This window comes from Mauremys reevesii, linkage group 6 (assembly GCF_016161935.1).
Source record: "Mauremys reevesii isolate NIE-2019 linkage group 6, ASM1616193v1, whole genome shotgun sequence".
Classification (NCBI taxonomy): domain Eukaryota; kingdom Metazoa; phylum Chordata; order Testudines; family Geoemydidae; genus Mauremys; species Mauremys reevesii.
The window spans coordinates 85189784-85214149 of NC_052628.1; the positions used below are offsets into that span (position 1 = coordinate 85189784).

A 24366-nucleotide genomic window follows, 5' to 3' on the forward strand; every position below is an offset into this window, starting at 1 on the left:
GAAAATTGAAGCATATAAACCAGGGGTCGGCAACCTTTCAGAAGTGCTGTGCCGAGTCTTCATTTATTCACTTTAACTGAAGGTTTTGCATGCCAGTAATACATTAACATTTTTAGAAGGTCTCTTTCTATAAGTCTAATATATAGAACTAAACTATTGTTGTATAGAAAGTAAATAAGGTTTTTAAAATGTTTAAGAAGTTTCATTTAAAATTAAATTAAAATGCAGAGCCCCCTGGACCTGTGGCCAGGACCTGGGCAGTGAGAGTGCCACTGAAAAATCAGCTCGTGTGCAGCCTTCGGCACGCATGCCATAGGTTGCCTACCCCAATATAAACACTAAACATTCACCCAAATATTTTGAAACCTTCCAATCATAAATTTACTAACAAAACCCTAAATATTAGAAAGTCTGGGAATGCACAAACAATACTTCCAGCCAACCCCCACCTGTGGTATGTCAGTTATATTACCCCAAATAATTGTAGGCATCTAAATAGCCATTTTAACCTAAATTCTAAAGCCAAATTTTAAATAAAATTAGACGCTTAAGCAAAGACTATGCCTCAAATTTCAGCCTCAGATAATTATTCAGAAAAGCATTAGCATGTGAAAATTGGAAGTTGTAACAAACTATTCTGAAACCTGCATTATAATGGGTGTTAAGTGCCTGTTAAAATTAACTATAGAAATGCTAGGATAGAGATGCAAATTTTTCCTGTTACTTTCTTTGAATTTTAAGTAGTTCACCAAGGAAAAACCGAATTTTAGTTTTATGATAAAGTACCATTAGCTATGAAGTTGGAATGTTTGTCAAGATCACTTCATCACCTGAATGTGGTCATTCTCTGTTAGTCTTTGGATAAAATTTCTCTTGATGTATAAGTGAACAGATTTATGAAGTGATGAATTTTAGGATATACGTACACACACGCTCAATGAAAGTTGGGGACTTAACTCCCTTGGCCCCTTTGAAAATCCCAGCTTATATCTTTAATAAAGATGTTGACATTTGGTGAAAGGAACTATTAGTCTTAAACCATAACACCTTTAAATAAGTAGTTAGGATAATATAATTTTACTCTGTGTTCTTACTGAATTTTGCACTTGGAATTGTAAGTACAAGATAAGGAGAAATGTAGAAATTTCAAGTTTTAACTTTTGTTTTTTTATTTCAAAGTCATAAATAACAGTGGTTTCATTTTTACCCTGTATTGATTCCCCTTCCCAAACAGGGTATGAAGGTACAGTACCAGTTCCAAAAGGACTTCAAGTAAATCTTAAGATGACAACGTTAATTAAATCCTTGGCTGGCAGTTGGATCCTCTTCACTTTTTAGGAAAAGAGAAAAGCATTTAACACCCCTCCCCAATTGCTGATTATCACTCTTTTCTGCCTTTTAGCAATTTTGTCTGTTGTATTTTATAGGCTATGGGAAAGATTCTTAGCAGCATCAAACAGGACTAACCTGCTTCTTAGTCTTTTACTGTACACAAGCACAGCAGCATATTAACTCAAAATCACAAAGGGAAAAAAAACAACTCAGTGGCAGTGTGTCCACAGGGGTTTCACAAAAAAGTTTACTAATGTTTGTGTTTTCAATTCTCTGCAGATAAAATGTTTGCAAATACACCAGTAGTAGTCCACAAACATTTTAAACACTTTACACAAGGATTCAGTAAACAATCAATATAATAAATAACATTTCCTCCTTCAAAAAGTCAATTTTTGAAGAAAAATAAAACATTATATTTGGCTTGCACACAATTTTGGTGCACTTTGAAAGGGTCAGGTTGAACGTTAAAATCTTGAAAATGAGCACCTGCTCTTATCTACATGTTTTACCTAGTAAACAAATACAGACATCATGGCTTTCTATTAAAATGTTCAAATAATCTATTAAGAGCAGGAGTCCATGGTAGGAGCACTGCATTAAAAATCCATTGCCTCTGACTTTTAGCAATCTAATTCAAATTAAAATACCATGTTTTCTTTAAACTTAAATTGAACATTGTTTTGTGCTGCTGTCTTGTGAGCCCAGAAGCTTTTGCCAAAATGAACCTAATTTTTTAAGTGAATGGATGGCCTGTATTGCAATTTCAGAGTTCTTCAATCCCCTCATGATTCCTGTTGGGTCTTCTTCTGTGAGGCTTTTCCCTGAGCCATGTATTTACTGGAAAGGCTGCCTAAACAGAAACCAAAAAAGAAAGTGTCACATTATTTAATTTGTAATTAAGTAGAAAAGCAATGATCTGAACACAAAAACTTAAGTGTGCTCCACATTGCATGTTCCACTCTAGGGGGAAGAACAAACTGGACACACTTGGTCTGAGCCAGATTAGATTCAACCATGGTAAACTAAAGATTGACACCTCAACCTCTGACTTACAGAGGGTCAGGGAACACCAATTTCCCTGCTGAAAGATCATTAAGCAGCCATCTGACAAAAATCACACTGCTATGAGCTGTCAAGCTTTGGGCATGCGAAAACAAAGGCTTAACCACTACTCATTTTTAAAGCTTGGCCGTAATAGCTGATTAAATATTTTGTTTTATAAGCAAGTGAAAGGTGTGTGTAAGGGAGCAACAGTCCTATTCTGCTTCTAACAGAATACATGGATCTGGTGCAAATATAGCTCCTTTACTAGGGGATCTTTTTACCTTTCAGTCAGGCAGTGGTTTGCATTGTTTTTAAAGCTCTCTCTTGAGCTTAACTATCCTTTGTAATGACCTGACTGCTGTCTCCTACTCTGATTGGTAGTTGGTTTGTACAAAGAACCTGCTTTAATGCCATGGCCCCTAAGAAATTAATTGATCCTGTGGATTTCTAGAGGGTTATTTAGGCTCTCTTTGAGGGAGGTCTCACATATGATCCTTGAAAGGAACACTCCAAGATACATAAAAACACCCTAGTAGGCAGAAACAGGAGGACAGAAGGGAAAGGAATTGATACAAACAAAAACAGTGTTTGTATCACCACCCCCTCCCCCCCCATAAAAAGCAAACCAAATAACTATTGATTGTAAATAAAGAAATAAAACTAACCAAAGTAGGGGAGAGCTGAACGGCCTCCTGGTTCTGCTGCCAGAGGAAAAAACTTCTAGTAGACAAAGAGGCTGGGCTTAGCCCAAGGGGTGCTAGCAACAAGTCTAAACTGCCTTCAGTATCAACTCAGAAGACAGAGCTCTGTAGGTACTATGACGTCAATTAAGAAATTCAAGTTACAGTAGATTCCGCTTATCAGTGACCCCTTGGTCAACAACAAAATGTTGCCATTATCCAGCAGCTGCCAATAAGTGGAAGGTGGGTTTGCAAGGCTGCAGCTAAGGAAGTGCAGGGAAGTACATTCCCTGGCTGCAGCCCTGCAACCTGCCTGCGGGCAGGTGAGCAGCAGGGAGAGGGGGCTGCACTGTACTTCTTGCTGTGCTCTCTGGGGATCAGGACTTAGCCCATCCCACTGCTTCCTTCCCTGGCTGCACCCCCTAGCAGGCTGCAGCCTGAAGAGCACAGGGAGAGCTACCATGCAGCTCTGGCATCCAGCCACCCTCCAGCTACTGCCCTGCTCCCCCTCAGCTCGCAGCCCCTTACCTCCTGTGCAGTCCCTGTGTAAAAGGCAGGTTTGTAGGCTTGCAGCCAGAGAACGCATATCTTCCCACTTTTTCCTGTGGCTGCAGTCTTGCAAACCTGTGTGTGCTGGGTGTGCTCAGCATGTCCCTGTGCCCACTCCTCTGGCTGCAACAGTGAAAACCTGCCTGCAGCTTTCTTCTTAAAAAAATGTTCTTGACAAGCAGCATGCTGCTGCCAATATCTGAATCCACTAACATTAAAAGGTCAATGGGACAGGATTGGTCCCCAGCAAAACGTTATTCATCAGAAGTTAGTATCTGGGTTGCTGTTCAGTGGAATCTAATGTACAAACCTGTTTGGGGACTCAAGAACACTTTTCCTTTTTGTTTTTTCTTTTCCTCATGTAAAAGTATTCCCTAAAAGAGAGACGTACAGAGATAAGCAAACATATAAAATTCAACTATTAGGCAGGGAATAGTTGACTGGATTACAGATAAACAGCATTGTACCTACAAAAAAAGTGTATCGTGGTTGAAAACTGAGCCAAACTTTAGCTTACTACTATAAATGGTTTTAAGTATACTTAAGAAGAACATGATTCAGAAAAGTATGCAGTGTTTACCTGATTTAGTCTACCAGCATGTTTAACAGCACTGGGTAAAGAAGGGAATCCACACAGACTTTCTGACTTTGATCCACCTGAGAAATTAAAATAAAGTGAAAATTTACTGAAAAGGTAAACATATTACCTTTCAGTTAGAATCTCCATCAACTGATCATTATCTATATAAAGGCACTTGTATGCATGCCTCCCCCTCCCCCATCACCATAGTATCCCAGCATCTCACAATCTTTAGTGTATTTAAGCTCAACACCCTTAAGAAGCAGGGAAGAACTATTATCCTCATTTGACAGAACTTAGGCACAGATAGAGAAGTGACTTGCCCAAGATCATACAGGAAATCCAAGGGAAACCAGGGAATTGAACCTTGCCCCTTTACCACTGGATCATAGAAAACACTTTTGGGGGCCCACAGAAAACAACTTCCAGCGGAAAAAATGATTTATCAGCAGGACCACCCTCCCCCATGCACATGTAATGATAGGCAACAGCCACCTCTCTGTGATTAATGTAGTTTACATATACATTCGACAACCTCGTCACCACACTTATATGCTAGAAGTGACAACGGTCAATATACAGCAGGTCACCTGGACTGAAAAACAGCTGAAGCTGCTCCCACAGCAATGAATATACAGACATCCTGAATGCAGTCAAATATATTTTAGTCTTCACTCTCCCTACGTCACAGAGACGGGACAGTGGAAGTGAATTTTTAGAAGGAATTTGAATGAGGTACGAAGAAATTTGACCACTTGGGTTTAGGAAGTCAATTCCAAGGATAGGGCACAGTATTTAAGAGAGACATGGAGAAACATGAAATAAGGTGGCATTGGCAGAATGAGTGGGCAAGGGGAAATGTGAAAGGAGACCGTTCAGAGATGCAGAGCCTTGACGGTAAGTACAAGATGTTTACATCTGATGCACAGTGAGGTGGAAAACTAGACAAGTGACTCAGGGTCAGAAACAGGCTGCAGCACAGATATGAAACTTCATTTCAGATCCATTTGGCTAGAATCCTTGAATACATATTCTTCTTCAGCTTTAGCTGACACCCAACAGGTGATGTAAGTAATGTGGTATCTACACAGACACTGCACTGCCCTAAGTACGTGGACCTAAGAACTACGCCTCTCTCACAGCTGGAGTTGCTAGGTCGGTGTAGTGGGCAACTTACATCAGCAGGAAAAATGCTGTAGTGTAGAACAGGCCTGATTTGAGAGACTCCTCATGGAGATGATTGGTATGACAAATGCCACTTTAAATGGCCAGAAAGAAGAGGAACTTTTTTCAGTGGCTTTAAATGCTCTGGGGGCTTATGTAAAGGCTCCAAGGAGGGCATCTTACCACTCGGAAGATACTGCAATTCTCTATTCCTTCAGACACTAGTGATTAATGAGGGGGCACCCCCTCACCTTTTCTACTTTATATGAGTCCTACAAAAAGTGGAAACTAGGTCAAATTACAAAGGATGAATATAAACAAATAACACAAATATTTAGGAACAAAAATAGAAAGGCCAAGCCACTAAATAAGATTAAACTAGCTAGAGACGTAAACTGTAGATGAAAATGTTCTACAAATACATTAGAAGCAAGAGGAAGACCAAGGACGGGTTAGGCCTGTTACTCAAGGAGGGGGAACAACAACAGAAAATGTGGAATTGGCGTAAGTGCTATATGACTTTGTTTCAGGTTTTCACAAAGAAGGTTGGTGGTGATTGGACGTCTAACATAATGAATGCCAGTGAAAGTTAGGTAGGATCAGAGGCTAAAATAGGAAAAGAACAAGTTAAATATTACATAGACAAGTTACAATGAAGATTCTGGTGGCACCTTAAAGACTAACATTTATTTGGCCATTAGCTTTCATGGGTAAAAACCCACTTCTTCAGATATATCGAAAGCTTATTCCCAAATAAATCTGTTAGTCTTTAAGGTGCCACCGGAGTTCTCGTTGTTTTTGTGGATACAGACCAACACGGCTACCCTCTGAAATTAGACAAGTTAGATGTTTTCAAGTCACCAGGGCCTGAGGAAATGCATCCTAAAATACTCAAGAAGCTGACTAAGGAGATATCTGAGCCATTAACAATTATCTTTGAAAAAAGTCATGGAAGATGGGAGAGATTCCAGAGGACTGAAAAAGGGCAAATATAGTGCCCATCTATAAAAAGGGAAATATGAACCAACCAGAGAATTATAGACCAGTCAGCTTAACTTTGGTACCTGGAAAGATAATGGAGCAAATAATTAAGCAATCAATTTACAAACACCTAGAAGATAATAAGGTGATAAGTAACAGGCAGCATGGATTTGTCAACAACAAATCATGTCAAACCAACCTAATAACTTTCTCTGAGAGGGTAACAAGCCTTGTGGATTGAGGGGAAGTGGCAGTTGTGGTATATCTTGACTTTAGTAAGGCTTTTGATACTGCCTTGCATGACTGTCTCATAAAACTACGGAAACACAACCTAGATGGAACTACTATAAAGTGGGGGCCTAACTGGTTGGAAAACCACTCCCGGAGAGCAGTTATCAGTGGTTCACAGTAAACTGGAAGGGCATATTGAGTGGGGTCCTTCAGGGATGAATTCTGTTCAATATCTTCATCAACGATTTAGATAATGGCATAGAGTGTACACTTACAAAGTTTACGGACAATACCAAGCTGGAAGGGGTTGCAAGTTCTTTGGAGGATAGGATTAAAATTCAAAATGATCTGGACAAAACAGGAGAAATGGTCTGAAGTAAATAGGATGAAATTCAATAAGGACAAATGCAAAGTACTCCACTTTGAAAGGAACAATCAGTTGCACACATACAAAATGGGAAATGACTTTCTAGGAAGGAGTATTGCAGAAAGGGACCTGGGGGGTCATAGTGGATTACAAACTAAATATGAATCAACAGTGTAACACTGTTGCAAAAAAAGCAAATAATCTGGGATGTACTAGCAGGAGTGTTGTAGGCAAGACACAAAAAGTAATTCTGCTCTACTCCGCACTGACTAGGCCTCAACTGGAGTAGTGTGTCCAGATCTGGGCACCACATTTCAGGAAAGATGTGGACAAACTGGAAAAAGTCCAGAGAGGAGCAACAAAAATGATCAAAGGTCTAGAAAACATGCCCAAGAGGGAAGAATGAAACAATTGGGTTTGTTTAGTCTATAAAAGAGAAGACTAAGAGGGGGGGACATAAATGGCTGTTACAAGGAGGAGGGAGAAAAAGTATTCTCCTTAACCTTTGAGTATAGGGCAAGAAGCAATGGGCTTCAATTACAACAAGGGTAGTTTAGGTTGGACATTAGGAAAAACTTCCTAACATTCAGGGTAGTTAAGCACTGGAATAAATTGCCTAGGGAGGTTGTGGACTCTCCATCATTGGAGATTTTCAAGAGCAAGTTAGACATACACCTGTCAAGGATGGTCTAGCTAATACTTAGTCCTGCCATGAGTGCAGGGGACTGGACTAGATGACCTCTCAAAGTTCCTTATGATTCTATGATACTACATCTCAGCAGGATGAGGAGGAAAGATCTGCCTGCTCAGGAAATTGGAGAAGGGATCATCCCAGCATACCAAGACTCTTTGGCAATTGTGTCCTCCTTCAAGGAGGAACTGGCGTCATCCTAGGTGTTCCATGTCAGTCTGAAAGTCCTCCCTGAATCAGTGGTCATTGAGACAAAGTAGCATTGCCTCCATAAGACTGCTGCAGGAAATGAATCCACTCTGCCTGGCTGCTGATTTGAGCAGCTTCATTTCCATATCCTGTTGACTAGTAACCACTTTGTGCTTATTGGGAATGGTTTAAAACCATTTATAGGGGAAGCATGTGTGTCAAATTCTTAAGCTTATTCAGAATGCAGTAGTTTAAGATGATGAGAATAGCTCTGCAGTCAGCCTTCATGGACGTACAATGCACTGAAATGGAATCTAAAATTTGAAAATGGAGCTAACAGGGCTTTCTGAGGGAAGTGGAAACAGCCTCTGGAAATACGAAAACGAATTCTTCCCCAGACACAGGCCCAGATCCTCAAAGATATTTAGGCACCTACCTGCCATTGATTTCAATCTAATTTAGGAGCCTAAATACCTTTGAGGATCTGGGCTATGCAGCCTATTTTCTGGCTCTAGTGGAAATCATGTCTAGTCTTTCTAGGTGACAGGGAGTGCCCTTAAGGCAGGCAGAGGATTAAGAAGGGAAATTGGACAATTGTATCCTATCCTCTTGAAAAAGTAACATTCAGTACTATGTACGCTCACTATATTTGATGAGACATTAATCCAGACTCATTTAGTCAATCTCGTTAAATACTCCAAAAATACAGGGTCTGTTTAAGATGTTTTAGAGTGCATTTGGGTTTCATACCTGCAGCTCCTTTATACTGTGGGCACTCCTTTTTAATGTGGCCTTCTCTCCCACAGATAAAACAACGTTTTTCTCTTAAGTCCCTGTCCTCCTGCCGCTTCCACTTCTCTGCTGACTGCCTGGAAGCCTTGTCTCTTCCTGTGTCCATTGTTGCCATCCCTAGTTTGTTTTTCTGAGGTGTACATAGTATCGTTCCTTCCTTCACTGAAGTATCTTTTTCTGTAGTTTTATTTTGGATTTCTTTGTCCTCTTTGCTTCTTTTCTCGTTGTTCTCTATGTACCTTTGGTTTTTAATATCTTCATGATCATGTCGTCGTCTCAACCTGCAGAAGCAAAACAGTGACAGAAAAGCAAATAGGCTCTGTCAGTAGATGGAGACAAGAAACCTTGTGTTAAATAGTATCTTTAAGACTATTTCTGCAACATGCAACAAAAATGAATAAAAGTATCTCTCTTTTTCCTAGAAGTCTACATGGTGGGAAAACCAACAAAATATTAAGTAAATTTAGTAATATTAATTTATGTACTTAAGGAAAACTTTCTGCTGAACTCTAATGGAAAATTTGAGCAATATATAGTAAATAAGTATCATACAATCAACCATGGCTAAAAAGCAAGACATCTTTACAACCAAAGTCTCTAACTCTAGGAGTAATTTTCATGGATTTCTAATCTAGCTATACAAACTTCTTCCTGTTTATAAAACCCTGAATATAAAGTGCTCAGTCCACAATTGAATTGGATTAAATTTGCTCAAATCTGGACGGAGAGCATTATTATACAAATAAGAAAAATCATACTAAAAATTAAGAAAGAATGACATTTAGTTTAGAGCTCAGTTGAGTGCTTGCACACTATATTCAAAGTTTACTTTAATGCTAACTTGGAATCTAACCAAGAATTAATTATGCACAAATTTAATAAACATCTAAAATATTACTTAAGGTGGCAATGGCTGCTGCAGTCCATCCACTTAAGAGAAAGGCTCTAAGCAAAATGCTAAAAAGAAATTTAATGGCATTACAATTCTAACAAATGGTGGTAGTTTCAAAAATGCTTCTGTTCCAGAGTCACTTGGAGGCTTTTGAAAATATACCCAATATTCTTTATTTGTGACTTCTACTATGTTACATTTGCTTGGCACAAGATGCATGGGTTCTTAACCTAGATGTCTCAGCAATATCCATTTCACAATTCACTAATCAAATATAAAAACAATATATAGTAAAGGATACTTCAGACAGTCTCTGCTTGTGTTCCTGATTCACTAGCTGCCAAGGAAGTGTTTTGTTGCTGCTTTTTTAAAGCTTGTTGAAAGTCTTCAGGCCAATTGGTTCCCCAGAAAATAGGTTTGTTTCACGTTATTAGCATGGATAGAAATACCATTGAGTCACATTTTCCCTTCAAGGAAAGCGTTATGAAGGAGGCAATCCCTTACTGCAATAGCCCATGTCCTTGGAGTCAGTTGGTGAAGAACATTATCTGATCAACACCGGACTATTTTAGCGGTTCTGCTCAAATTTTCTAACTAGAGAGATGAACTCTGATTTCTGTTACTTTTACATTTCTAACAGTAATCCAAGTCCCTTAAACACTGGGCCAATTTTCACTCTCTCTCAAATCCAACATCTCAGAAATTTATACAAACCCCTTTGTTTTCCTCCATGGGACTCATAATACACATGCCTGGGTTTGACTTTTTTAGGCTATCTAGGCTGTAATGAACATATTTTCCATTCACCTTCAACTAAAGCTTTTATGATTTCCTTCTCGAATTTATTTGCTGCTTTTTCACCATTTTATGATTTTCCATCTTTAACTCCTTCAGTGGTGATTTCTGAATTACCCATTTAGATGGTAAACTCCCTGAGCTTGCAGCTAAAAGTCCAGGGTTCCTTGAAATATCAGTTTAGCATTTGTTTCCTGTAGTAATGACTGAACCTTGAACGTGTTTACCAAGTCCAGGAACCCTTATTTGTGTGTAAACTAGGCTCTGTTTTAGGGAGCAGATATCTAAACTCATGTTGTGGTGCCTTTTGCTTACTTTTAGGCATCAGTAATCACCACAAAAGGTACTTTGCAGGGAAGTTCTTGGATTCCATAAACAGAAGCTATTAAAACAAAACATATAGGAAGTTTTCATGCGCTCTCTCTCCAGCACAAAGCTAGTCAGCTTCACATTCAGATTCTCTCCAACTAATGCTATTGTTTTTTAAACCAGAGCGAATATCACTCCTAAGATAGCTGAATAGCACATTGGATGAAATATGTATTTCAGGATTTATGAAATAATTTTGCTGTACAAAAACACTAAAAGATATTGAGACAAGTAATAAGAGTGACAACCCAACAGAAGTTAAAACAATTCAAAGTTAAGTGAAACACTTATTCTCTGTTTAATAAGGGAAAATACTCTGCAATGTCAAATTACTATTTCTGCTCTAGAATTACTTAAGGAATCCACCTTCTAAATAAAGGTAAAGAGCCCTATCCTACCAAAAACACAGAATCCTTAAAAACGTACGTACTTTCTCCGCATGGGACAGTCTTTCATGAAGTGCCCAATTTTACCACAAATTCTGCAGCATCTATCATTTGGGGCCAGTTCTCCTTCTGTCAGGACTTCTGGGTCAAAGAAGTATTCCTAAAAGGAAAGAATGTAGTTTTGTGCACCTATTTTTTTCCCCAAGACTTGGAAACCTAAGACAGCTATGACTAGGGCTAGTGTAGACATAGCCTTTTTGTTGGTCAAGGGGGTGGGGGTGGAGGTGGGGGGGAGGAGGACAAAGTTACCACTGCTCATTCGGGGTGGATTTATTTTGCTGACAGAAGAGCTGTCTCCTGCCGGCAAAGAGCGGCTACATGGGAGACCTTTCAGTAGGTGTGCTTTGTATCACTCTGTTGTGGTGCCTACTATAGAATCAGGAAGTCCATTACCTGACCACAGCTCTACAAAGAACTCAGTTTAGCCTTCTTGACCTCCTTTGTGGCTATGAACGTTCTAGTCTGAATGAGAACAAAGTTACAGCCATGTTCCACGCTCTGCAACAGGTCTGAAATTCAGAGCTGTATAACATGGTTACAGGTGAGGGCTTGTCCTAACTGGCTCTCTGATGCACTGGCTGCTGCTTTGCTCCAAGACAGCCTGTTTAACACAACTCATTTTAGATTAAGCTGTTTGGGACAGACTACGATTTACTCTGTGATTGAACACTGGAGCCCCAACCTGGTTGATGTTACCAGGTGCTGCCACAATACAACTGTTAAAAAAAATAAAACAACCCATCAGTAACTTATAGCAAAAGCCAAAAGAACCATCACTATGGAAGCTACCACTGAAATTTGAAAGGAAACTCTCTGCTTGCCATGCATAAACTACCAGTAAGTTCTTAACAGAGTGCAATTGTTTTCATCTGAGCCATGTGTGAAGCTTCACAGTAGGTAAGGGACTTAGATACCAATGTAGAGGGTGAGTGGGTTTGTATTCCTATATTCTAAAAGACACTTACCATTTTTGAGGGATATTCTTTAGGAAATCCTTTTATTGGGGTACCAAATACCCTTCTGCCATTGATAAAAGCCTTCATTATAAAATTTGTCACTAGGAAATAAAAGAAAAAACTTAATTGTCTAAATAAACAAGACCCTCAGCAGATTTGTGCAATGCTTGTGGACCGGGTACCTTACTTTTTCTTGATAAGCCAGCTCCAAGATTGTGGTTCAAATCAAAGGGATCTGTGTGAAGAAATTTGTAGGTATTACTAAAGTTCATATGAAAGTGAACTACGAACCAAACTGATTAATATGAACACACACAATCCAATGTTGCTTTTTCTGATGTGGAATCATTACACTGCAATTGATTTCTCCATATACTGGAAGAGAATATATTCAGAAGACAGAATCTCAGCAGTCCAGCTATGAACCAACTGGACCAAAATGTTGAAAAAGAGCAATTTTAGATGGTGAGAGGAACCCCCCCCACCTATCAAAGTTAGATCAGCTAGAAAAATAATGTCTGCATTGACAAGATTTCCCACATATTGACTTCAACACAACAAAATTTCCTGCATATAGACTCTGATGCAACACAGCACTTGTATATTTGATGAGCTTAAACTAAATTTTATCTCTGAGGGATTATTCATATGCATAAAAGCTAAGCATGTATTTACATACTTTGCTGGATTAAGGTTTCGGTCTTCTAACAAAAAGGAACTGATTGAAAACATAATGCATTGCATCATTACAGCATTCTGCATAATGCTATACAAAAGCTAAGTGAAGAAATGTTTCAGCCAGTCAAACTGATTTTAATTGACAGTTAATATTTTCCAAAGAGGGGATATGATTATAAGAACTAAGTGGAGTTGGAGCTAAAAATCAAACAGATTCTGAAGAACCAGGGAAAAGATTACAGAGTGAGACAGAGAGACTATGGACTGAATTCCAGTTTTCTTAACCATTCTGATAGTCAGCCCTCAAACAAAAATGATCCTCCCTAAACAATGATCTCCAAACAAAATAAAATGTAATATTCACTTTTCAACTTTATTTCAGTTGAAAAAAAAGGGCTAACTTCCAACCCTACTGAAGTCAATGGGAGTTTTTGTGCCTAATTTCTGAAGAGTCAGGATTTCACTCAATCTATTTAGAAGGAGTAGATCCTAATCCAGCAGGATGAAAGTGAAAAACAATATGCGAGAAGAACAGATTCATTCAAATGGGTTTTTAAGCAATTCCATACATCAACAAGCTCTGTATTAACTCCTACAATACCTTCAATAACAATATATTTGGAGGTCCACTGCTTCTTGAAAGTTGTAAGCAGATTTTTTCTTCTGATGCAGATAACATGTTCTTTGAAATCAAATTCTTCTGTGTAGAAACGGAGAAGTCCCAGCCATAGCTCCCCAACAGATTCAGTGTTTGAACCATAGTCTGGCCAACAGGCTGGCTGGAAGTTAGAACAAGAAATATTTTCCTCTGCGATTCAGTGATTCAGACAGATTAAGCAAATGCACATTCATAATTTGAGAGTGTTAAATTACGCACAATTTTGGTTATACATAAATTTGGTTTAGAGATCAGAGGGGTAGCCGTGTTAGTCTGGATCTGTAAAAAGCGACAAAGAGTCCTGTGACACCTTATAGACTAAACAGAAGTATTGGAGAATAAGCTTTTGTGGGTGAATGCGTCTGATGAAGCGGGTATTCACCCACGAAAGCTTCTTTTCCAATACTTCTGTTAGTCTATAAGGTGCCGCAGGACTCTTTGTCGCTTGGTTTAGACAGTTATTCTAAATCACTTATCATCCTTTTATAGTTTGAAGGTTAATGTTCATAATCAAATTTTGCCGTTTAAATGGTTGGTGGGTATTTTTAGTGAAGATTAGCAATGTGTTTTTTAAACAACTTACTGTTTATTTTTGATAGCACGCAAAATTGATAGATGTATTGTTAATTTACATTTAAGCTGGGTGCCCCTTCAACACAAAATTATTCCACTGAAGAGTTACGTCACCTATCATCAGGTAGGGAAGAAGGCAGCAGTCTGGCACATCAGCAATTATTCTTTAACAAACCTGATATGATTAGTGTTGAATGCAAAGCATTCAGGTTTCGCAAAAATATTTATTCACAGGTGCACTGGTCTCTTGTACTGTAGACGACCAACTATGTTATGGTAGCTTGACAGTACAAAACTGAGATTTTCACACATTTCCACTATATGTCAAATAATTTTAAGTTAATGGCTTTATCCCCTATACTGCCTTGGACATCTCAGCTTCAAGTGTTTTAATAAAATCGGAGATTTATATTTTGGAAGATCTATTGTATTTTATTAGGCTAAGCCAATTAATATGAATATGTACAGTTCTACACAGAAGTTTCCTGGTGTGCCCTTTTACAAAGAAGATACTCCGCTTTCAAGTTTCATGCTTGGCTCTCTGTCTTGAGTAATGTTACTCTTTTCTCCTCCAAACAAAATATCATGTCTTAAGGCATGAGGTGTTAGAACAATATCTGGCTTCATTTAACAGCTGAAAAATATTTAGCAGATTCTTTTAAGAATATTATCAGAATAGTTTTAAATGCGTTTGGATTACTAAAACGAGGTGCTGAAGTATCGCTTCACAATTCCAACTGTAAAGGCTGACACTGCTGTGTCCAATAATAGCTGACACTTTTATATAACTAAATAAGAAATTCTCTTTTTCAGCCCATATGCAAAAATATATTACCAAATGTCATTGTTAGTAACTAGCTTTTACATTCATCTACTGCATTTTTTGAATACATGCCTTACCAGGAGTTAGCTTCACTTTACAGAGTTATTGCACAATAATGCTATGTCAGAAAAGTGAATATAAAAGACTCACCAACTCATCTATTTTGTCAAAGAAATAAACATTCCAACCATCAACTAAAATTTCAGGCTTCTTTGGGTCCTTGTAGATCTAAGAACAGAAAGTTAACTAGTCAGAGCATGGCTATTCAGACGATGTTTTTTATCCCTATTTTGGGTCAATAGTGCACACACAAAAAAAATCTAACTGGGATTAATATATTTCTTGACATACGGTACCTCTTGGAGAACAGGAATGATGGGTGGATTTCGCTGCTGAAGAAAATAAAGCACCATAAGAGTATATGCATAGGAGGACAGGCTACCTCTAGATGCATCTCCAATGTCACACATCTGGAAAGAGAAAAACTAATTATAAAACTTTTTACTGTGGGTGTTATCACTTCCAGAATGCCTGAAGTGTTACTCACCTTTGTAAAGACCTTCATTGTGTAACACAGATATTTTACTCTGGAATCAATTGCTGCATAAGAGGACAAGAGTCTTGTATTATGCAGGGCCTGTAAATAAATATGGAAGTCAAGTGTGGGAAACTGAGTGGGGTGGAAAAGGTGGTAGTTAGCTAAAGTCTCTGATCAGGGAGGCTTTGAAAATGACCTATTTACTTGAGAGGAGCACAGACCTACAATGATTCACAACCACCTGACTCGAAAATCTTGCATATGTATGAGGGCTGCCGATTAATCGCAGTTAACTAAAAAAAATTTAATCGCACTGTTAAACAATAAAATAGCAATTGAAATATATTAAATATTTTCAAATATTTTCAAGTATCAGAGGGGTAGCCATGTTAGTCTGGATCTGTAAAAGCAGCAAAGAATCCTGTGGCACCTTATAGACTAACAGACGTTTTGCAGCATGAGCTTTCGTGGGTGAATACCCACTTCGTCGGATGCAAATATTTTGTTTTCTATTACAACACAGAATACAAAGTGTACCGTGCTCACTTTAGATAATTATTTTAAATTGAATTTGCACTGTATATATGAGAAACAAAAGAAATAGTATTTTTCAATTCACCTCCTACAAATATCATCGTGAAACAAAATACAAATGTAAATTTTTTCTGTTACATAACTGCACTCAAAAACAAAATAATGTAAAACTTTACAGCCTACAAGTCCATTCAGTCCTACTTCTTGTGCAGCCAATCGCTAAGACAAACAAGTTTGTTTACATTTACGGGAGATACTCTGCCTGCTTCTTATTTACAATGCCACTTGAAAGTGAAAACAGGCGTTCACATGGTACTTTCATAGCTGGCGTTCAAAGTATTTACGTGCCAGATATGCTAAACATTCATATGCCCCTTCATGCTATGGCCACATTGCAGAGGACATGCTTCCATGCTGATGACACTTGTTAAAAAAATGTGTTGATTAAATTTGTGAGTGAACAACTTGTGGGGAGAATTGTATGTCTCCTGTTCATGTTATAGCATATGTTCGTTTTAAAAACACTTTTACAGCAGATTTGACAAAACTCAAAGAAGGTACCAATGTGAGATTTCTAAAAATAGCTACAACACTCGATCCAAGGTTTAAGAATCTGAAGTACTGTCCAAAATCTTAGAGAGATGAGGTGTGGAGAATGCTTTCAGAAGTCTTAAAAGAGCAACACTCCTATTCGGAAACTACAGAACGTGAACCACCAAAAAAGAAAATCAACCTTCTGCTGATGGCATCTGACTCAGATGATGAAAATGAACATGCGTTGGTCTGCTCTGCTTTCGATCGTTATCAAGCAGAACCCATCATCAGCATGGATGCATGTCCTCTGGAATGGTGGATGAAGCACGAGCATGAATCACAGTTGGCATGTAAATATCTTGCGACGCCAGCTACGACAGTGCCATGCGAACACCTGTTCTCACTTTCAGGTGACATTCTAAACAAGAAGCAGGCAGCATTATCTCCTGCAAATTCTAACCAGACTTATTTGTCTGAGTGATTGGCTGAAGTAGGACTGAGTGGACTTGTAGGCTCTAAAAGTTTTACATTGTTTTATTTTTGAATGCAGTTATTTTCTTGTACATAATTCTACATTTGTAAGTTCAACTTTCATGATAAAGAGATGGCACTACAGTACTTGTATTAGGTGAATTGAAAAATAGTATTTTTGTTTTCTACAGTGCAATTGTAATTGAAATCAATCTATTAGAAAATGTAGAAAACATCCAAAAATATTTATATAAATCTTATTCTATTATTAACAGCACAATTAATAAAAAAAAAATTTTAATCGCTTGACAGCCCTAATATGCATATACACGTGTGTGTGTGTGTGTGTGTGTGTGTGTTAAGTGCGCTGAATTAAAAGGCAAATGCTGCAGTAATTAGGAGTGCAGCAAAACCACTTATCTAGTTCTGCACATTAAAACCTATTTTATTCAGAAAGGAAGTGTTCATTAGAAGAGTGGGGATACCACCTGCTCACATGGGAGGAGTTATCAAGATTCTTAACGTTCATCTGTTCACAAACAATATGCAGAAGCATCCAAACATAATACCTCATAATAGTGAAGCATGAAGCTACTACGGTAGGCATGTGGTAGAGCATAAATTATGGGGCAGTTTCTAAACCCACAATCCAGATAATCTAGGGTTAAAACCCTCAGAGTTAAAAAGACTTGTGTGGCTAGATTTGAATCTGGTAAAAGGAAGATTTTTTCCAGCTAATATTTTCTGCCTTTCACCAGCCTAATTCTCCAGAACGTAGCGTGTGATGGAAAGCTACTTATTTTGTAAGAGATGAGACAGCCCTGATACCTTGACAATCCCCTCGCTGCTCAGGATGTTACTTCTTTCCCTGTAAGTCCTACAAAAGGATCACTATACTCCAAAACACTGGTGTTTGCTATTATTAAGCTAGCTAAATTTACTATCATCTTAGCAGGAAACAGCTGCTCTACCTCCCTTGACTTCACCCAGAAAGAGTCAAATGGAGGATTAAAACCTAAAAATCTAACTGGAATAGGTGATTTATAATTGTTAACTTACCAGTGTATTATATAAACTGATGTCCACTTCAAGACCACTTCTCACATGGAAAAACTTGACAATTGGCACTTTAGCAGTTGTTATTGGCAAGACATTTCTTAGACCTAGGAAGGAATTTGCGCTTTCAGTTTAATACAACGATAATGGTATCAAAACCACCACCAAGAGCTTAAAAAAATTTCACCAGATTTTTTTAAAAGCCCGTGGGCAGATATCAAAGCTATCTTTTAAGTCTGCATATATGAAAAGTATAAAAATTAATTTATATTTTAATATTGATTTTAGACACTTCATTATTCATAGCATTTCTGGCATTAGTTTTCACTTAACATTATCTGAAAACTAAACTGTTGTTTAAATAGCAAAATAGCATAAATTAAAACTTATCTGGTATAGAGTAAGTTAATTTTTAAATAATTATGAAATCCTCATAAAAAGGCATTTAAATGTGATTTACAGGAATATATTGTTACATTAATGTATAGTGTGTGCCCTCTTCAGCATTATTAATATTATTATTAATATTACTTGTCAACAAACAAGGGAGATGTAAATACAAACCTATACCCACTGTCTAAAGGGTCAAACTTGTAACTTACAACTTGTTTTCACATATGTTATTAACACAGTATCAGAGTCTAATTTAGGCCTGTTCCTATAAATCTTAGAACCCTTCAATGGGCCTAGTCATGCAATGAAGAGCTACAAATGTTCATAATCTAAATCCCCAATCCTGCTAACACTGAACTCTTTAGTGCATTAGTTATCTTAATGATATCTGCTTACTTATACCCTGAACCTTCTGACTCCATAAATAGTATACAAATTCATGTACACAAAACTACCCACTCTTATTCTCTATAAAGTTACCTGAATGTTTCTTAAGTACTCTTGCTAATTCTTCAATTATTTTTATGCAATCAAGTCCCTGAAAAGGAGAGAAAAAAAGATTTAAGTGAACTGATAATATCTTCTGCTGACCTCAAAATTCTAGAAAAGCTACATGTAATCATTACTATTAGAACGTGTCCTAGCCAAGCCATTTCAGTTGATGTGCCATTCATTGCCTGTCATTAGGCTTAAAGCCATATCATTATATATCATTTAGGTGTACACTCAGCGGCATTCATACCAGACAGTTTCAAAATGCAGAGTATGTTCAAGTCAGCACTAAAAGATATCCTAATGTTCTTAAGAGTTTATAAACATGCATTTAAAGCATTTGCTAATTTATATCAACCGAAAAGAAAGACTTGCTTCTTTCTCACCCCATCTTCTTTTTCTAGCTTACCATGCATCAACACTGTGATGCTGAACCAGATGTGCCTCATTCATTTCCATGTCAAACAATATTAACACTTCACTGAAGAATCCATGAATAAGCTCAGTGGTAAAGGAAGAAAATCTTAAATCAGATTAGCTGACATAGCAGCAAGACACTAGCCAATTTACTTTTTTTGGCAGACGTTCTATTTACATTTTCAGCTATTGTGCAAGTCCTTTTTGCAAAAGGATGTCAAGAGACAGTAGTCACAGCAACAATAGCTGTGTCTATAGAATACCAGTACAAGTTATACAAAAGAGCTCTAAGTCTACCTCAGAAGTTTCCAGTCCATCAATTGTCATACAGATATCAAGGTCACTTTGTTTGAAGCCAAAGCCATTTTTTGATGAGCCAAACAAGTTCAACCTGGTTCCTGTAAAGGACATGATACTATAACCACATCTGACATACCATCAGTCCAGTTTTAATAGCTAGGGTCTGATTTGGCCAATGTTGAACACCGCTTTTCTGTAACAATGGACTTTACAAGGAATATTTATTAAATATAGGGCATATTTCTTGATTTTCTATAGACAATAACTATACAGTTACTGGTCTAATTCACTAAATTTTAAGAGTAATAAATAAAAGGCATTTTTGTCAAAACAATGACTACATTATACAGCAAAATTTTCATCATTTTTGGCATTAAGAAAAAAGGTTTGTGAACAGTAAAAAAGCAATCTTGTTTTAAAAGGGTCACTGTCAATTTGTATTTTTGGAAGTTAACTAAGTCGAGCATCAGGTAAACCACTTTTTAAACAGTATATCCTCAAAATTTCCTCTGTCAGTTTTTTATAGAATAAGGGCTTCTCTTCTTTCTTACTGATGTTTAAAGGGCTCTTTACAGCAACAAGATACTGTGGTGGGGGAGGGGAGGAGAGAGAGAGAGCGCACGCTATAGCTATACATTAGGTGCTGAAAAATGAACAAGTGTAAATTGAAAAAATCCCTCCCCCAATATATTATTTCAGTTAATCTTAGGTGTTCTTTATAGCCAGAGTATGCACAAAATTTTCATATTTCAATTTGATTTACAAGATGACAGTATCCCTGCAACGTGTCTTTTCTGGCTTTTGTTAATTTTTGAACAACTTTAGTATCCTGCAGGGGCCTAGGGAGCAGGTGTAGTAGTGATAGATGATTTTCAGGCCCCTGTAGCGGTCTGAATAGTAATGGGGATTTGGATTGGAAAAGAGAGTCTGGAAGTAACTAAATCAGTGATTAGCATAGCCCCCCACCCCTACCCTAGATTACTGGCACGAGAATTTGAGCTAAATCCTTGAGGATCTGGGTAAGCGTTATAAGAACTCTCTTCGGGTTAAGACAAGTCTTTACAGATGCAACAATCTTTGGCCAAAGATTCCACATCCAGCCTGCATGCAAATTTGGCAACACTATGAACTGAAGCCCAGGTGGTTACCCTATATATTTCCAGAAATGGAAACCATAGCTCCAGTCTACTGAGCTTTGCTGATAGACAAGTGCTATGCCTCTGCTTTAGAATAATCAGAGAGCAAATTGCTATCCTGGGCCCACGCAAGATAAGAAGTCTTGTGGATTTTCTGATGACTGCCTATGATATACAGACAGTACATTTTTCTTTCTATACTGAGAATAAGGGCAGAAAAATAAAGCTATTTCTTAGATGAACTGAAAAGAAAAGGGATACTTTTGGCCTGATCAAAATTCCAAGATGATGTGACAGGCATTTCAGAAAGTCTTTAGCGGTCTTACAAGAATGAATACGACTGAAACAGCAAAGCTTGACTGACAAATTTGAGATGAAAATGCTAGTTATGAAAGTTTTATTATAAAATTGTGATTACTGGTTTATTAAATGGCTGTTCATTCCTGTTAATGCCATGATCTTTTCACTATTTCTCACCAACAGGACGTAAAAAAAATAAACTGACATGTTTTTGGAGCTTGTTTGTTTGTTTTAGGAAAGATCACAAGCTCAAGGAGGCAGGGCATAACGTATGTGGAGACATCACGCAGTAACAGTAAGCTGAGATTATTGCAACAGAAAAAACATTCCAATTTAATTTAAAAAGTCATAGTATAATCTTAAGCAACAGAACAGAATATTTTAAGAAGTTTAAATTAGCTAACTTTGTTCTTTATATTGGTACAATGAAATTGTTGAAAATACTAAAAAAAGTTAAATTTGAAAAAAAAAACTAAATATGAGTATGAAAAGAATCTACACAATTACCTGGAAACTCCTGTCTGATGAAGCTTTCCAGATTTTGCCGTATATGTTCACGAGCCTGATCTTCTAGAATATTTGGAGCAAAATCTTCTTTAAAAAAGCCAGAAACACACCAATTCAGGCAAAGTATGTAAAAACATTGCCACAGTTAAGTGACAGGAAGGGGGCAAAAAGGAAATTGATGTGGGAGGGGAAGAGAGAGAGGAGTAGATGGAAGAGGAGAAATACTAAGTCAAAGAAAAAAAATACATTAGGAAAACAGTACATTTTGTCTCATCAGAAGTGAAGGTTGCCATTTTGAAAGACCAAATAAATGGGGGGAAATGGTTCAAAAAATCTGAAATCAGCATATTGTTCTTTGTAGAAATTTGCTGCCTTTGTTCTTTCAAACAGCAGTTTCTGGTAATGAGATACAAAATATCATTCAAAGAACTGCACTTTTTGGAAAACGGATGCCTCATATAGGCTCTGAAGTCTGTGTGTAGATGCCTACATTTCAAGAATATCAAATATCCAGCAGCTTTCATTGACTCCATGTTTAGTTCAAGGAGTCATGAGGTCAGCCTACACACTTTTTGGATTTTTGCTCTTTGGAGGCACAATTTAGACTTATGAATACAACAAGTATCAGGTGCAATTTAGCAATTCAACAAATGTCATTACCCTATAGAATCTCACCTTTTGTACTAGTTTTGCTACTTTCAAAACCCAGCTCCACTGATGCTGGAGACCTAAGAATTCCCTAAAGTACTATTAAAATCTAGTTAACTAATTCATACTTTCCACAAACATATTGAAAGAGTGCTGTATTGGTGACTTACTGTAACACTGGATGCAAACTTGATCTAAAATATTTGAAAACTTGGGTGTCAACGCTGGCAAAGGGTCTAGCTCAATTTTTTTGAAGTCTTCTGGACAATCCCTCTTTAGGTGACCTTCTCGTTTGCACAAGCTACATACCACCATAGGAGACTGTGAATATAAAGCAAGACATTTTTTAAATCTATGGCCCTTTAATGAATCAGAACTATACTTAGATATAATATGTCCTAAACTGTTAGTAATATTTCCTGGTGGTCAGATGTCAAGAGCTTACCTTGCCCTTTGTGAAAGCAGGTTTATTAAATTCATAAAAGAGCTCAGATTCCAGAAACTGTCCTATTAGTATGCCCTCTTCACAAAGGCTTCCTTTTTCTATAAAATCCTCTTCATTCAAATCTACCCTTAGAGGTTTATCTACATTTTTTCCCAGCTCTGTCTCTTCATATTTAACAGAGATGGACAATTCTTCCTCTTCCTCAGACAGTGCATCTTCATCCCCAGATGCAGTGTAAGTATTGTCCAGCTCATCTTCAGCAGTCACAATGCCACCACATTCTGCTTGGTTTAGGATAAGACTCTGTTCTCCCTCCTCTTCCTCCCCCTCCTCATCTGAGTTATTGATTTCAGATATCTGGTCTTGTAACGAAGGTGCAAATTTGTTCAGGGAATCATCCAGTTCATCAGTCTCCTCTGTGCTCTCCTCATCCATCTCAGCTTTATCATCGAGTATTACATTGCATTCTAAACCAAACTCATCCCTCTCTGTGACTACAGTGCTCTGAACACCTTCAGTCTCTGAAATACTGTATGTTTCAACATCATGCTCACTTGCTGGAATAGGGAGATCTCCATTTTCACTGTATTCATCCAAGCTTTGATCAATAACGATCACATTTTTCTGCCATTTCTTATCTTGGTCATGTTCTTCCTCTTCCTCCTCCTCATCATTTCCACTTTCTGTCTCTACACAGCTTGGTTTAGAGTCCTCATTATCACCAGAAATCATATCTTCAATTACAAAGTCTGAATCTTCCTGGGCAATTCCCAAATGTCCTATATCATCTGCCAGTTCTTCTTCAGTCAGGCTTTTAGAGACAAACACCTTTGAAGGATCAATTGTACATGCCTCAGGCATGTCTATACTTCTATCAATAATATTAATACAATCAGTTGCTACCACTTGCCCCATTTTGTCAGCTACATTTTGCATATCAGTGGCATCATGCTTTATGGCATCCTTTTCAGGTTCTAATCTTTGTGATGTCTCCTCATTGACATTCAAAGGCTTTTTTGGGCTAGATTTTGTAGGTTTTTTGTGGGGTAAAGCAAAATATTTGTAAGTTGACCTTAAGCAGTGAAGAATATATTCATATACTAGTTGACTGTTCAGAGTTCTTGCCACATTCCTCTTTACTGAGTAAGGGTCTGAAAGAAAAAAAAAAAAAAAAAAGCCATGAGCTAACTGAAGACAGAAATCTATAACTTCACTGATGGATATAAAGCAGCAGCAAAGACAAGTTTGATTAGTCCTGTATTCTCTTACAACATTTAGATATATTGTCAGTTAATTTAATACACTGTTTTAGGAACACATTAGCAATAATGTGCTCCATACTATGTGGAGGAAACTGTACATGTATCTTAATACATTTAATAGTATCATACAGAAACATATGGCTGAAATTGTTTTTCTAACATATCTGACAGCGTACTTGCTAAGTCAGAGGGCCGATAACTCTAAATTGACAGACTTCAGGTACCTTCCACAGCAATGCGCTTTTTAGGCCAGTCCTTTGATTCACGAGACACTGCTTCTTTGAGTCGTATGCTGATGACCAGATCAGCCAAATTAAACTCCAAGGCATAGAAGCGAAGCAGTTCTACCCAAAGCTGCCCAACCGGTGCTGAACACTGGTGTCCTGAATCAAACACTAAGGGAACCTGTTAATTAGAAAGCAAAAGCTTAAACCGTCTTCAGTTTTAAGGTGTATGAAAACCCCTCTTTTGGGGGGCAGGAAAAACATTCTGCCAGTCTAAAACTTGTTTTTCACTCACAGATACTTATGTGCACGCACA

The 24366-nt window shown here is 37.7% G+C and overlaps 1 protein-coding gene across 4 annotated transcripts in view; it reads right to left on the reverse strand.

Annotated features, from left to right (window-relative positions):
• Positions 1 to 1140: 1140 nt before the first annotated feature.
• TUT7 (terminal uridylyl transferase 7) overlaps positions 1141 to 24366 on the reverse strand; it is a 46939-nt gene continuing 23713 nt past the window's right edge. For all 4 annotated transcript variants that reach the window (XM_039545938.1, XM_039545940.1, XM_039545939.1 and 1 more), the window contains 18 exons: positions 24051 to 24231; positions 22565 to 23715; positions 22290 to 22440; positions 21472 to 21558; positions 19526 to 19626; positions 18800 to 18857; positions 17930 to 18033; positions 15341 to 15430; positions 15150 to 15263; positions 14944 to 15021; positions 13341 to 13518; positions 12249 to 12296; positions 12071 to 12162; positions 11090 to 11205; positions 8562 to 8884; positions 4189 to 4265; positions 3919 to 3982; positions 1141 to 2185 (listed from right to left, as the gene is read on the reverse strand). In XM_039545938.1, coding sequence (XP_039401872.1) covers positions 2118 to 2185; positions 3919 to 3982; positions 4189 to 4265; positions 8562 to 8884; positions 11090 to 11205; positions 12071 to 12162; positions 12249 to 12296; positions 13341 to 13518; positions 14944 to 15021; positions 15150 to 15263; positions 15341 to 15430; positions 17930 to 18033; positions 18800 to 18857; positions 19526 to 19626; positions 21472 to 21558; positions 22290 to 22440; positions 22565 to 23715; positions 24051 to 24231 — 3081 coding nt within the window. In that variant the 3' untranslated portion in view covers positions 1141 to 2117. The remainder of the gene's footprint in view (positions 2186 to 3918; positions 3983 to 4188; positions 4266 to 8561; positions 8885 to 11089; positions 11206 to 12070; positions 12163 to 12248; positions 12297 to 13340; positions 13519 to 14943; positions 15022 to 15149; positions 15264 to 15340; positions 15431 to 17929; positions 18034 to 18799; positions 18858 to 19525; positions 19627 to 21471; positions 21559 to 22289; positions 22441 to 22564; positions 23716 to 24050; positions 24232 to 24366) is intronic.